At 37.9% G+C, this 15,096-nt stretch overlaps 1 protein-coding gene across 1 annotated transcript; it reads left to right on the forward strand.

The window, feature by feature from the left end:
* The first annotated feature begins 757 nt into the window (after positions 1-757).
* aldh1l2 (aldehyde dehydrogenase 1 family, member L2) lies at positions 758-14,749 on the forward strand. The gene is made up of 23 exons (XM_053508804.1): positions 758-837; positions 1,827-1,971; positions 3,930-4,164; positions 4,356-4,521; positions 4,612-4,713; positions 5,788-5,877; positions 6,571-6,705; positions 7,546-7,671; positions 7,760-7,851; positions 8,063-8,210; positions 8,321-8,440; positions 8,531-8,658; positions 9,307-9,457; positions 9,541-9,611; positions 9,715-9,820; positions 10,137-10,224; positions 10,641-10,734; positions 11,401-11,500; positions 11,583-11,681; positions 11,809-11,974; positions 12,426-12,531; positions 12,632-12,831; positions 13,022-14,749. Exons 1-23 carry the CDS (start codon positions 790-792, stop codon positions 13,075-13,077), a joined length of 2,772 nt encoding a protein of 923 aa, XP_053364779.1. The 5' UTR covers positions 758-789; the 3' UTR covers positions 13,078-14,749.
* The last annotated feature ends 347 nt before the right edge of the window (positions 14,750-15,096 follow it).

Here is a 15,096-nt window from a genome sequence, read left to right on the forward strand (position 1 = left end):
CATCGACCACCTTTGGGATGACCTGGAATTCTTACAGAAACACTCCAAAATCTTGTGGACAGCCTTCAAAGAAGTGTGGAAGCTGTTATAGCTGTAAAGGGTATACTGTGTGTAAACTGTGTGTATTTGGATACAATATCTTTGCAGGTTTGGCCAAATACTTCAGTCCCAATACTTTAGTGTATACAGGTCATTTTGGCATTAACAAAACTAAGTGACAGCACTTTCTCCCATTTTTGTAGAATGACCCACATGCTCTTCTGTGGGGCAATTTTTCACCAGGTCTTGCCACAATACCTAACTGCATTTGGACATATGTCACATTTTACTTCATTGAGAGTGGAATAGCTCAGAGAGTTTCTCGATTTGCGTCCTGTTATTGTGCGACTAACTGGCAGAATCGGTTTCTCTGCATGCCTGACTACTGCCTGGCTGTAAGCTTTGGGGAAGGAAAAGTAGTTCCTGTACTAAACACCACTTTAAAGCAATAACGATTAATATAAAATTCATATTAACTTTTATTAAAGACGGTGCATGATAGCAGTTATTTATTCATAAGTATATATGCGTAGTCTGAAGATGTATTCCCAAAACTGAACTACCAATAGGACTGGAAGTATCCATACTCTGGTATCGATCCGCCCATCCTTAATATAAACTAGCCGAGGCGAGTGTGAGCCGCTCGCGTACAAATACACACGCTAGTGAGCAGGTGTGCGCCCGCGGTCTACGTTATTATTTTGCTGCACAAATAAAAAAATAAAATAAATAAATCGTTACATTGTCGCCATGCTGTGGACGGTTAGCACGGTCGTTAGGAAATTTTCCACGTCCTCCGTGAGTAACGATTGCTCGCTTTATTGCTGCTGGGTTGCAATGAATGAAAAATGTGCAGCAGGAATGAAATATAGGGCTAACATAAAAATCCTGCATTAATGGAAAATTTAGGGACAGTTGCAATCTTGAATGCTTTGTATTACTCGGGGTGCTGTTGAAGATATTAGACGCAGTACAGTACGTGCAACGAGCTGGTGTATTACCATTAATCTGTGCAATGCATGTCTGTAGTGGCTTTTCTGTCTTGGTGTGTCCTGTAGAGCTGTACAATGTTCCCACTGGCCACGTTGCTCTCTCTGTCTCTATCTCAGTTCAGAAGGGCTTAATTGGCATGAAAGTAAAAAAAAAAAATACATTGTTGCCAAATCAAGTATAGAAAATGTATTACATTATAATTAACATCAATCTGTATTTATAAACATTTTAAATGTGAAAGAAAACGCTCTCTCTCTCTCTCTCTCTCGCTCTGGACTTCCCATCAGAAATACATGCATTGAGTTGCATCAGCAAGTGTTAGGGGAAATGGAACTGCATCTCACATTACTAAAGACATGCAAAAGCGTTATTTATAAATAAGTTGCATTTTTTTCTATTCGATGAGTGCAACAGTGACGTTGACTGAATCTACAAGCTGTTACATCCCACTGTATCTTGGAAGTAATTTCGTCTACATGTGATTGTGTTGTATGCAGCTATACAATCATTATATATATATATATATATATATATATATATATATATAGAGAGAGAGAGAGAGAGAGAGATAGATAGATAGGTAGAAGGGTGCACTAAAAAAGCTTTACACCGCTATAACCCATCCATATAATGTATAGTGCACATTTCTTTTGACTACGCTGCTGGTAAAAGACAGAAAAACAAAGTCAGCTTTACGTTACAATACTCAGCAAATGTTGTTTTTTTTTTTTTTTTTGATTAATACTATCTTGTCCTTGATTTATTTTTTACTAGTCATCTAATTCTACACACAGGCATGCTGGCAAAATAAGCTAAGGCTAGCGCTGATTGGTCAGAGCTTGTTTGGACAGGAAGTGTACACCAGCCTCCGGAAGCAAGGTCATAAAGTAGTGGGCGTGTTCACTGTCCCGGATAAAGATGGCAAGGCAGACCCGCTAGGTGAGTGACAGCTTGAGGGGGCGGGGCATACTCGCTTTTACAGCACACCGTTAATACTCTCAGGCTTTCCTTGTGCATGAGATAGGAACTTTATTTACTTATTTAAATATTTCAGTAAAAAAAAATTAATAGCATTTTATGAAATAATATCCTAATAGTAGCCTTAGTTTAATCATATAATTATGTATTATAATTGATAAGGATAATTTAGATAATCTTAGTGTCTACACACTAATTAAAAATATGATACAAAGATACAACTTAAAAATTGGTTGTGTATGTAATAACTTCAGCAGCAACCTAATTTCCCCTCTCGTCTTTTCCAACCACTCAGCGTTCAGCATCACCAGTATACTAAATGCCAGTTTAAATATCATTTGCACTTGTTTCTCACTGGTTTATGCCTTCAGTTAGATGTGTTTTATGCTTGAATGATTCAGGGTGGTTTAACAAACAAAAAACATTCTTCTGAAACTGCTCAGGGACTGGACTGAAAATGAGAGACAAACAACTAATTCACGAATCCTGGAGAATTATACCTCAAGCCTACATTAAAATACAAGAAAGTCTGATTATTTAAAAATAAAAAATTTTGCACAAAGATTTTTGCACAGTACAATATTCGAAGTTTAACCCTGTGTGTATTTAAACTAGACACTGTTCCTCAGGCATTCATATAGAAAAGGAAAATGGGAGTGAGTATTACGTTTAAGCAGGTTGGTGTCAGTGGTGTCAGGGAAGTGTTTAGCCAGCTGGTCTTGACTATAAGGAGCTCATTGTTTTGTAAAGGGGCAGGAAAAAGCTTTAATAGTCAATCATACAAATCACACAAACACATATTTACTGTCCTAATTACATTCCCCACATCTATATTCTCTTTAAATAAAATTTGTATAACTACTATATAATTAATTGTAATTACTGAAGAATATAGTTTAAGATGCTTTTATATAAAGATGTCTTATGATCTTAAACACCAAAACATTCTCTAACCCTCTTTCATACACCTTATGAATACAAACGTCCTGGCAGTTTGCTGCTCATGCATGAATGCAAACTGGAGTTGAAATGCAGAGAATGTTGACACAGCGGTTGCTCAGGGTGTAATAAAATTCCCTGCAGTGCTCAAGTGCGCTCAGGTGTGAACTAAAGTCTAAAACCTTCTTGCTAAGATGATGTAATCATTGACATATTTGTGTCCTGGCTTCCACTCCTCACTGCTGAAACTATACATCTTTAACGAATAGTTTGTTGTAATGGCTAAATAATTCATAGTAAATACTAAGTAACATACTTTACATGTGACAAATAACTAAATTTAAATTAATTAGGATTAAAATAATCCTAAAATGAATTCTACAAAATCCACTAACATACAGTAATTGAAGTACAACAATAAACTGTTTTTAGTTTTTAAACAAAACATTTAGAGGTTTTAGTAAGGAGGTGTTTGTTTAGTAGTTATTAAAGGAGTCTTCAGTGTCAGAACTTCATAATAGGCAATGGTAAAGCTGCAACTTGACAGCCAAGTCTTCACAACGAAAGGCTTGTTCATATTGATGAATTTTTTTTTTTGGCTTAATAACTTGGGGAAAAAATAAAAGATAACTATTTATATAACAGGAACTGGTAATGGAAAAGGAATAGATAGGGAAAATGTTTTATGGTTGTTTCACGACATTATGTGACCTTGTATTAAACAAACAATAAAACAAATAAGTAGATATTAAAAACATAATAATAAAATATATAATTTATCATACTTAAGTGGACCAGTTAGTAAGTAAGTACTTACATAAGCTTGCTAAGTCTTACCAAACAAACTTTATTTCCAGGAAAACTCAGTTATAGGGAGTTAACCTGACAGTTTTCTCTCTGTTATCAGACAGCAACAGTGTGTGTCCTTATCTGACACTCTGCAGAGTGAACTAATACTGTTTGTTGAACCTGTTTGTCAGCTGTGGCAGCCGAAAAAGACGGCACACCGGTGTTTAAGTTCCCGCGCTGGAGGGTGAAGGGGAAACCAATCTCCGACGTAGTGGACGCCTACAAGGCCGTGGGCGCTGAACTCAATGTCTTGCCCTTCTGTACCCAGTTCATTCCTATGAATGTGATCGACCATCCAAAGCACGGCTCCATCATCTACCACCCGTCTCTCCTACCCAGACACAGAGGAGCTTCTGCCATTAACTGGTACAGGACATCCGCTTCTTTGCCTGTGTGTGTGTGTGTGTGTTTTATTAACTTTATAGCATACAAAAAGGTAAACCATCACTGTATGTAACTGCTTGTAATTATTTTACTAGATTAAGGACTGAAATGTGTTGATTTACTGTGAGTGCATATACAGTAGTTTTACATAAAGGAGACTCTTGTATGTGCAGGACTCTGATTGAGGGGGATAAAAAAGCCGGCTTTTCTATATTCTGGGCTGATGATGGTTTGGATACTGGTCCCATCCTGCTGCAGAAAGACTGTCCAGTGGAACCCAATGACACCGTGGACACACTGTACAACCGATTCCTCTTCCCAGAGGGAATCAAAGCTATGGTAAAGTGGTCAATGTACAATATTGCATTTACTGTAGACGAGTGGAATTGTCACATAGACAGAAGATTTTAAACATACTGATTTCAACAGGTGGAGGCAGTGCAACTTGTTGCAGATGGCAAAGCTCCCAGGATTCCACAGTCGGAGGAGGGAGCGAGCTACGAAGGCATTCAAAAGAAATCCAATGCCAAAGTAAGTGCATTTACTCACAGGCAGGCACAGAGCTGAAGCTGTCTAGTATCCGTTTCAGTTCTCAGTTTTATAGCTGCCTTGGCGTTCCTTTTAATATAATGTATTTGCATTTTGTAGTTGCTTTGAGCAAAAATATTAACGATTTTGGTGAGAACACATTTTTTTGTAATGCAAATCAAGCAGTTGTAATGGTGAGTATAAACAGGTTTAAAATGTTCAACCAAAAACATTTGTTAGTACCAGCAGACCTGTACTGACCCATAGGCTACATAATTTTTATAGGATAAAAATACACAGATATGATAAATTATTAGTTCAAAAAACTGGCTATAAATTCCCTGTTGAAGATACAGACAGACTGGTATGCTGACTATAATTCAACGAATTACAAATCACAACATCAGAAGTGAACAGAACTATTTACAGATATGTTCTTAATGGATTACCAAGTGGCTAATGATACAGATACTCCAATAAAAATATATTTACTATCAATTACTATCTGATATACGATTACAGCAACTCAGCAAAATCGTGCTTTAGATTTATAGAGATGACTTCAGAAAGAAAAATGAAACCCTTTTTTACGTCACTCCTCTTCTTTTTGTACACCTACACTTTGGCAAGTCCAGTAATTAAGGAGAATTTAAACCTGTGCATGAATGAGTATGATGTTTTCCTTGATTTGCCAGCATTGCTATCATTGCTGCCAGGAAATTTGGGTGCTGGCACTGCCAAGGATGTTGCATAAGTCGTGACCAATGACCTTGTCATAAATGTGTTTACTTTTCCACACGCTAGTTCAGATACAAGCCTGAAAGTTGTCTGCCATTGCAAGAAATGTGTGCATAGAAAAAAGAGAGAAGGGGAATGAGTAGAGAAGAGGTTCAGAAATACCACTGGGTTTCTGTAGTTCAGAGATTGACGTCTGGAATGTCACTCTGCTGTCAGCTGCCACTGTACTACTAGAAGCTAAAATAAGTAACAGGTGCATAGGGTCATTTTCAACTCGTTTAACCTCTCCCCACCCCCATTGCTGCCCCCCCCCCCTCCCTCCCCCTTTCCTCTTTCTAGGTGAACATGGCTCAGCCAGCTTCTGTTATTCACAACTGGATTCGTGGACATGATAAAGTTCCTGGAGCCTGGACTATCATTGATGGGCAGGTGTGTAGACTCAGTATACTCTACTGCAGGTGTTAATCCAAATACATTTATACACCCACTTACACATCCGGTGTAGCAGTCTGGGAAAACCTGAGCTTATCTATATCACTTAAACCTGTCTGCAGTCTGTCCTGTATCACAGCAAGCTCCATTCACCAAGTTGTAAAAGCATGATTAGGAACAGTTGAAGATAATCAAAGCAGTTTTAGCAGTGCAGATAAGTAACCGTTACCTATGACCATGTATAGTATATACCTGTTTAAATATAGTAACTTCATTTATTAGGCAAACCCTACAGTCAGAATAGCAGAGATCACTTGCCCTTGGTGAATGGGTATTTTTTTCTTCAGATAAGAAACTGTATTTTGCACGGTGTTTCTGCACATTGTTTTATTTAAATCTTATGTGATAGACTTTGTACTGGATTTTTTGGGGGGAGATTAGCAATGCACTCGGTTTGTACGCTCACCAGAAGCACAGACTGCTACCTCCTGTCAAGATTTTTTTTTTATAACATTGCAATACATTCAATAAGATATAGTTATACTGTATATAATATACAGTATTTTTGTATAATATATAATATATATACATTATTATATAATATATTTTATACAATATTTGTTATATGTAATACATACATTAAGACATAGTTATATGTAATACACATATTGTTGTGTCTGTGTTGTGTAGCCAGTGACGCTGTATGGATCATCACTGCTGAGTGGCCCAGTTCCTTCAGGTCAGCCCCTGGATGTAGAGGATGCATCTCAGCCCGGCCTTATCACCAGCTCAGGACTTGTACTCTTCGGCTCTGATGGGAAAGCGGTAACAATCTGCCATACACACACACATTTGGCAAAAATAATTCCTTCACCTTCTTAGCTCTGCTCTAAAACATGCTTTTACTCGTCACATGATATTTATCGTTCCTCCTTAAGGGCATTGATGGTACAGTTTGTAATGCTTAAATGTGTTTCTAGTCCTTGGGTATGTCCTTGGGTGTGTATGTGTGGATATAGAAAATAAATCCAGAAAAATGAGAGGAGATAAACAAAAACATGAAATTTTGAGCAATATACAGCTTCAAGAAGTTAATTCATAAAAATGTTTTTAACAAATCTGATTGTGAAAATGTGATCTATTACACATCACGGTAATCTATCTGCTGCTTCATTCACTGTATATTCATCACAGCAGTTTTTAGCACACAGTTTATTATTGTAGCTATTATCAATCATTATTATTATCATTATTATTATTATTATTATTATTATTATTATTATTATTGTTATTGGGTAGTGGTGGTTTAGGCGGCTAAGGCTCTAGGTTGGTGGGCTGCCACACCCCATACTACACAGCCACTGCATGCAGTGCCAGTCCCAAGCCTGGATACAATGGGAGGGTTGCATCAGGATTGGATGATGCACTGAGGCAACCCCTCAACGGGTGCAGCCAAAAGAAACCGCTGTTTTAGAAATAAGGAGTAAAGCTGTTGTTAGTTAGCTTTAGATTATATTTCTGTGTGATTTGAGGCTGATGTTTCCTGCTTTACCTCAAATGACAAAGTTTACTTTTGCATTATGCTTCTGAAGTTTAGGAGACCTAATAACTAATTAATTCTTGATTAAATGATGAAATCTGATTTGTTTTGGGCTGATTGTGTAGCTCCAGGTGAAAAGTCTGCAGTTTGAAGATGGAAAGATGATTCCAGCTGCTAAGTACTTCTCATCAGGGGACACCAGCAGTATAGAGCTCACTGAGGAGGAGAAGAAGATGGCAGAGGATATAAAGGTATGTGTGTGGTGTAGATTTATGTATTTGCACAAGATAAAAAAAAACATTACCAGACACAATCACTTTGGGATCTTATGTCTTCTAGGTGATCTGGAAGGGCATTTTAAGCAACGTGCCAGTAATTGAAGATACAACTGACTTCTTCAAGTCTGGGGCTGCTTCTATGGACGTGGTCAGGTGTGTATGCTATTTTCACATGCTTTCTCCACAAATGTTTAATCTGTAATCTGTTCTGCACATTGTTTACATTTATTATCATATTCATAGTTAAACATATTTATAGTTTAACTCTCACTGTATATCATTTGAATATACAGATATGAATATCGTTTTTTGGGAAGCAGTTAAAAACACTATAACATCGTATTTTATGGTTTGTGTGTGGCAGACTGGTGGAGGAGATCAAGCAGAAGTGTGGAGGCGTACAGCTGCAGACTGAGGATGTCTACATGGCTACTTCGTTCCAGGAGTTTATCCAGGTGTTTGTACGGCGATTGAGAGGGGAGGACCAGGAGGAAGAGCTGGTCGTCAGTTATGTAAGCTTTAAACACACTAACAGTCCATCGTTAACCTTTATCCTGATTCTCAAATATGACATACTCATACTGGTAAGAAAGTTACATGTTGTATTATTTGCCATTTCCAGGCAACAAAAGACATTAATGACATGAGGCTGAAGATGCCCCACCAGTGTTTCATCAACGGCCGGTTTGAAGATGCTGAGAACGGGAAGACGTACAACACTGTAAACCCCACTGATGGCTCGGTAGGTCACACTCATATTGTATGATGCACTTGCATATATTCTTATACTCAGTCTGACCTCTGACTTTGTTTTTTTAATCTTGTCCTGTAGGTGATCTGTAAGGTGGCGTTTTCCTCCGTTGCTGATGTAGACAAAGCAGTGGCTGCAGCTAAAGAGGCGTTTGAGACAGGCCCATGGGGCAGGATGAACCCACGTGACCGTGGCCAGCTGCTTTACAAGTAAATGATTCGCCATCACTTCATCTGAAATAGTGGTCCTCGTAAAGATTTTTGTACAGACAGCTGACACATTTAAAAAAAAAAGAAACTCAGCTGCTCTTTAATGCTTTGGGGACATTTTTTTGGTTTGCTTGTATGGTTTGCCCTGACTTGTCCCCTTAGATGGAAGTGTGATTGCAAATCAATACAACATCCTTCTATCTGATCGCTTAAGTCCTACAATTTAACATTTATATCATGATGGATGGTGGGACGACTCCCCCCACATCAATAGGGCACAAAGGTTCACTGAATGCTTTAATAAAAATAGAGAGGTATAGAGTTTATTCAACAGTTTTCACTCTCATCAGATGAACACCTTCAGTATAAAAGATGTTGGAGGCATATGTTAAATACATTGCACTCTCCATCTTCAGAACACCAACCCATTGAACTTCTTTCGGAAGAACGGTCTTAATCATTTCAGTTGTATAATGGATTTTTCAAATGAAAGGACAATGAAAGAAGCAAACTTTTAATATCTTTAACAATTAAAAAATCTGAGTTAATTACGCAAAAGCTTTTGATTTTACTGGTAAACTGAAGCGAAAATAAATTGGAGTCACCATGCATTATTACCCACTAATTGTACATGCTGTGTATGTGCAGGCTGGCTGATCTCATGGAGGAGCATCAGGAAGAGTTGGCCACTATTGAGGCCATTGACTCAGGTGCCGTGTACACCCTTGCACTAAAGACTCATGTAGGCATGTCCATCCAAACCTTCAGATACTTTGCTGGCTGGTGTGACAAGATCTATGTACGTATGAGAGTCTGTGTTTTGGTCTTGCTTGTAATAATATGTGCATGTCTTATACATGTATTCTGTGATGTCTTCCACAGGGCACAACAATACCCATCAATCAGGCCCGACCTAACCGCAACCTGACCTTCACTAAGAAAGAACCTCTAGGGTGAGTGTAGATATTTGTGTTGGAAAAAAACAAAACGAACAGAAAATAATGAATTGTAGCAGTCTATAACGTTTATATTACTCTTTCCACCATTCCGGACCAGGGTGTGTGCCATTGTGATTCCATGGAATTACCCTCTAATGATGCTGGCCTGGAAGAGCGCAGCTTGTTTGGCAGCTGGAAACACACTTGTATTAAAACCTGCACAGGTAATACACACAAAAAATAGACACTAACAAGATGTGAGCACCTTGTGATCTCGAGTGGTATAAAAGAAACTCAATTGCCAGATCACTTTAAATCCTGATGTGCTGAAAACAATCTGAGGCCAGCGTACATGGAACATAATTGTTCATCCTCTTTGGTTGACTGGTTAATGCTTGTGTCATAGGGGAGAATGGGCTGGTGGTTAGGAATGGCCAGACTACCAAACTGGAGACTGATTTGATGTACAGTTTGATGTACCGTCTCTTTCAAACCAGTCAACAGACAAGATAAATATTCTTCATGCATCTCTTCATCCAGGTGACTCCTCTGACAGCGCTGAAGTTTGCTGAGCTGTCTGTTAAAGCAGGCATCCCTAAAGGCGTCATCAATATCATACCAGGATCAGGTAATCACAGCATCACTCCCTCAACTGCTGTCTGATTACTTATTGTTTTATACAGAAAAGAATGACTATAAACGTATGTAGACTGTGGAAAGGTTTGCATGAAAGTATGTATAATGTGTTGCCAAAAAAGTAATATAAATTTAAAATGCCAAGGAAAAAAAATGAAGGTATAAATACATTGATGTTCGCCCTTACTCTGTACTTTCTCATGATACAATTTATGAGCCAAGTTTTGAAACATTTTACATGTAAATGTTCTTTAACAAGAACATTTACATATAACAAGCCAAGACCAGAAGCACATTATGTTTTAAGGGATATACAATATTTGTGTTTTTGTTGATCTATAAAATCAAAAGTAACATTGAACTTATAGTGATGATGATGATGATGATGATGATGAATGTGTCCTTTAGGTGGTTTGGTTGGACAGAGGTTATCTGATCATCCTGATATCCGTAAGTTGGGCTTCACTGGCTCCACCCCCATTGGCAAACAAATCATGAAAAGGTAAATGAAACATCTGTACATTTTCAACCACTTTAATAGGAACACTCACATTATTATTAATTCTAGCAGTCATCCAATCAGCCAATCACGTGGAAGTAGTGCAATACTGTACATGAGATCATTTATTCAAGTTTTCATCATCAGTTTTGTTTTACATAAAATATCACAATAGGAGAAAGTGTGATTTTAACTGTGATAGGGGTTTGACATGGAGCTGTCACAGTGAATACACACTGCTGCAAAAAATCTGTTTAGCAGCAATTCTTCAAGAGAGACCATGTTGACTGAAGATGTCACATGAGAATGATCAGACTAGTTTGAGCTGAGAGGAAGTCTATTGTGACTCAAACAACCACATTTTCACAACTGTGGTGAGAAGAAAAGCATTTCCAAACGTTAAGATGTTTGAGCTACAATTGCTGAAGACCACATCAGGTTCTGCTTCTAAAGGGCAAGAGCAGGAATCTGAGGCTACGGTGGGCACAGGCTCACTCAAACTAGACAGCTGAAGACTGAAAACATTTTTGCCTGACCTAAACAGATCTGGGGCCAACAACCACCATACAGTTTATACAGTCGATATATATATATTTTTTTACAATGCTTATAGCTCTGTGTGATGATATTAAGTTCCCCTTGTAAACATATTATCATTTCCTCCTGCAGTTGTGCACTCAGTAATTTGAAGAAGGTCTCGTTGGAGCTGGGTGGGAAATCCCCTCTTATTATCTTTAGCGACTGTGACCTTGACAAGGCTGTGAGGATGGTGAGAGACAGGAATCACACAGAGATTGAGACTACTGTGAAATGGAAATCTCAGGTTTATCTAATATGGTGTGTTTGTGTAGGGTATGAGCTCTGTGTACTTCAACAAGGGAGAGAACTGCATTGCTGCAGGCAGACTGTTCGTCGAGGAGTCCATTCACGATGAGTTCATCCGGCGAGTGGTGGGTTTAAGCTTGATGACATGAATTTTCCAGAAACACATTTAATTTCTGTCTGTTGTTTTCAGGAAAAAAGATTATTTAACGAAGAAACCAAAAGGTGATTTACTGAATCCATTGTCGTGCACAGGTTGAGGAGATTAAGAAAATGAAGATTGGAGATCCTCTGGATCGCTCTACAGATCACGGCCCACAGAACCACAAGGCTCACCTCGACAAGTTGCTGGAATACTGTGAGATTGGCGTGAAGGAGGGCGCCACTCTCATATACGGGGGAAAACAGGTGGACAGGCCTGGTAAGCCTTTGCACATCCAAGAAAATGTTTACGCCATTTAGGTTGCTTTCACATAATCAGTGACAAATCGACGGTAAAGCGGTATAGATGAGTGAGTGTTCTTCAGGCTCACACTAGGCAAAGATGATTTTTTTCCATCAACATATTCTTAAATCATAGAAGCAAAGTGGGTGAGTGAATTAAAGTTTCACCTGGATGCTTCCAGCTCTAGCTATTTTTTGTCTTTGTGTTTAAAATTTAACCAAACTAAGTAGCCGACGAACACTGAATTAAAAAGACTAAAAAAGTTTTTTAAAACTTTAGACTAGTTAAAACTAGTTAATGACTAATTAATGAGCCAATTAGAAAGTCACTACTTTAAAAAAAAAAGCACATGAAGTGCTTAGAAATTTGCAGTCTTTACATTTTTTTTTTAATTTAAAATGAGAAAAAACGGTGTATATCTGTGCAGGATTTTTCATGGAGCCTACAGTCTTCACAGACGTAGAGGATCACATGTTCATCGCTAAAGAGGAATCTTTTGGCCCAGTCATGGTGGTGTCTAAATTTAAAGATGGGTAAGTTAGTTATCGAGTAGAAAAATAACAAAATCGCTCAGCAGAAAAACTTTTTGAAGCTTGTATAAACATCTGTGCCTATCAACCTGTTCTCTCCCAGTGATATAGAGGGAGTATTGAGCAGAGCGAATGACACAGAGTTTGGCCTTGCTTCTGGAGTCTTTACACGCGACATAAACAAAGCCATGTACGTTAGTGAGAGGCTGGAAGCAGGAACTGTGTTCGTTAACACTTACAACAAGACAGATGTGGCCGCACCGTTCGGAGGATTCAAGCAGTCTGGTTTCGGAAAGGATCTTGGTAAGCTGAAATGAATCCTGATATGTTCTGGGAGAGTAATCTGAACTTCTATGATAAAAAATTTATTAACCAATTAATTGACCAATCACATTCAACAATTTAACAGCACTGTAGTATAAAAAAAAATTAAGAGTTAGCTTGTATTTCTTATATTATGATGAGCTTATGAGTGTTTTTGTCTGTTTTATAGGTGAAGAAGCTCTTCATGAATATCTCCGAACCAAAGCAGTGACAGTGGAGTACTGAGAGACAAGATTACCTGCTGGACTTTGTGCTGGATCACCAGGCAGTGACTGGGAACACAGGTCTCATGCCTCATCTGCCATCTTGCTTGAGTTTTGTATTAATAAGGGCGTAAAAAAAAAAAAAAAAGCACTCTTTGCCAAAAGTTAAATTTTTGTGCCTCAAAATTCTAGCAGTTTGCTTTTGGAAAACCCCAAAGCAGACCAGTATGCAACAAATGGATGCAAGGACATTGTAGAAATGGTAGCCTGGGAAAAGCATGGATCAGTATGGCTTCCCCTTAATACATCACTGCCAGTATCCAGCTTTACACTTTAACTTTCATTCTATTTATTTTATTTTGGAAGATTTCTTTCTTACATAGATCCATGCGTAGTATCTGGATTATTGCAATTATTTTGTCTTAAAATATTCGAAAAAACTGTTTTACAACATCATCATATTTTGAAACAGAATATCTCTACCTCACCGCGCTCCAGAAATCCTATTTTAAATTGTTGTACATGTAAATATTTTATAGAGAATGAAACAAACAAATGATCCTTATTTATATTTTTAACTTTGCATTCCAGACCGGAAGTACATCATGTTTTAAATCTGTAAATATGATTATCTGAGACTCTGAAAAGGATTCTGAAAGGGTGTAATTGAAAACAATGGAGATTTGATGTTTTCTTTGGAATCCATGTCTTAGACCTGGACTTACTAGAAACGTAGTTCTTTTCTATAAAGTGTTCCAGTTAAACAGAGTGATGTAATCAGGCCAGAAATTCTCCAGAAACTATTTATTATTAGTTAATTATTTAAAATCACATTTAGCATTTTAAATTGGAGAAATCCACCTTGATTGATGTGCACATATAATCCTTATAATTTACATAATCTCAATGGATTTATTTTAGCAATGAAATTCTGGATTGACTTTTCATTCTCCTACATTAACCGCAATGCAATGAGACGACCCACTGATAGTGTTAATGTGCAAATACCTTATTTCTAACATAAAGAGCGCTCCAACTGTAGTACTTCAATATGTCTGGCTCTCTCTTATCCTGTACACAAAACAGATCTGCTTCCAAAGGGCTCAGCTATCATGCTAGTATCACAGTTAACACCAGCGAGGACATCATCTCGCCAAGTCTCGTCTCTCTCTTAACTCAGTGCAATAGCTTTGTATAGATGCATTGCGTTCTGTAAACTTTGAGTCTTGTGTCTGTAGCAACGTTTAATTTTTATTTCTGTTTGGATTTCTCATTAATATTAATAAGATTGTGAGTGAGGGAAAAAAAAAAGCTTACAGCAAAACCTGATTGTTATCGCTTACATTTGCAATGTTCGCCTTAAGCACCATTTTAAATGTTTTAACTGTAAAAGCAATGTCCCACTGTAACATCAGCACACAACCTTTCTAATTTCACACACAAAAGAATAAATGCAGCACTGACCAATAAATTAGTACCAGAGTTAGAAACACATGACCGATATTTTAATATAAATATACAGTATTTATTGTGTTTTGGGGGTGGTGTTTTAATTTATGGTGTCATAAACCGATCCATTGTCTTAAGTCATAAACTGTGCATTATGTGAGAAATGACAGTATTGATATTGATAAGCAGCAACTACAGCAACAGCATTAAATCCATTATTTAATCAACAATAAACTGAATACATTTCGCTATTCCTGTTTTCCCTTAAATCACATGTCGGTCACTTTTTTTCTTTTTCTTCATATCATCTTAAAAGTAAATGGTTTTGGTCCCTATAAATGTGTGGGGCACAAGAGAGTGTACACCCTGGATAGGCTGCCAATATATTGCAGGGCACACAAGAACACACACTCTTTCACAACACTATGGGCAATATGCAAATGCCAGTTGGCATAATCTACATGTCTTTGGATTATGGGAGGAAACCGGAGTACACAGAGGAAACCCACCAAGCACAGAGAGAACATGCAAACTCCACACAGACCCGAGGTGGGACTCGAACCCTCGACATGCAGAAACACAGTGCTAACCA

This window comes from Clarias gariepinus, chromosome 12, assembly GCF_024256425.1.
Source record: "Clarias gariepinus isolate MV-2021 ecotype Netherlands chromosome 12, CGAR_prim_01v2, whole genome shotgun sequence".
Taxonomy (NCBI): Eukaryota; Metazoa; Chordata; class Actinopteri; order Siluriformes; family Clariidae; genus Clarias; species Clarias gariepinus.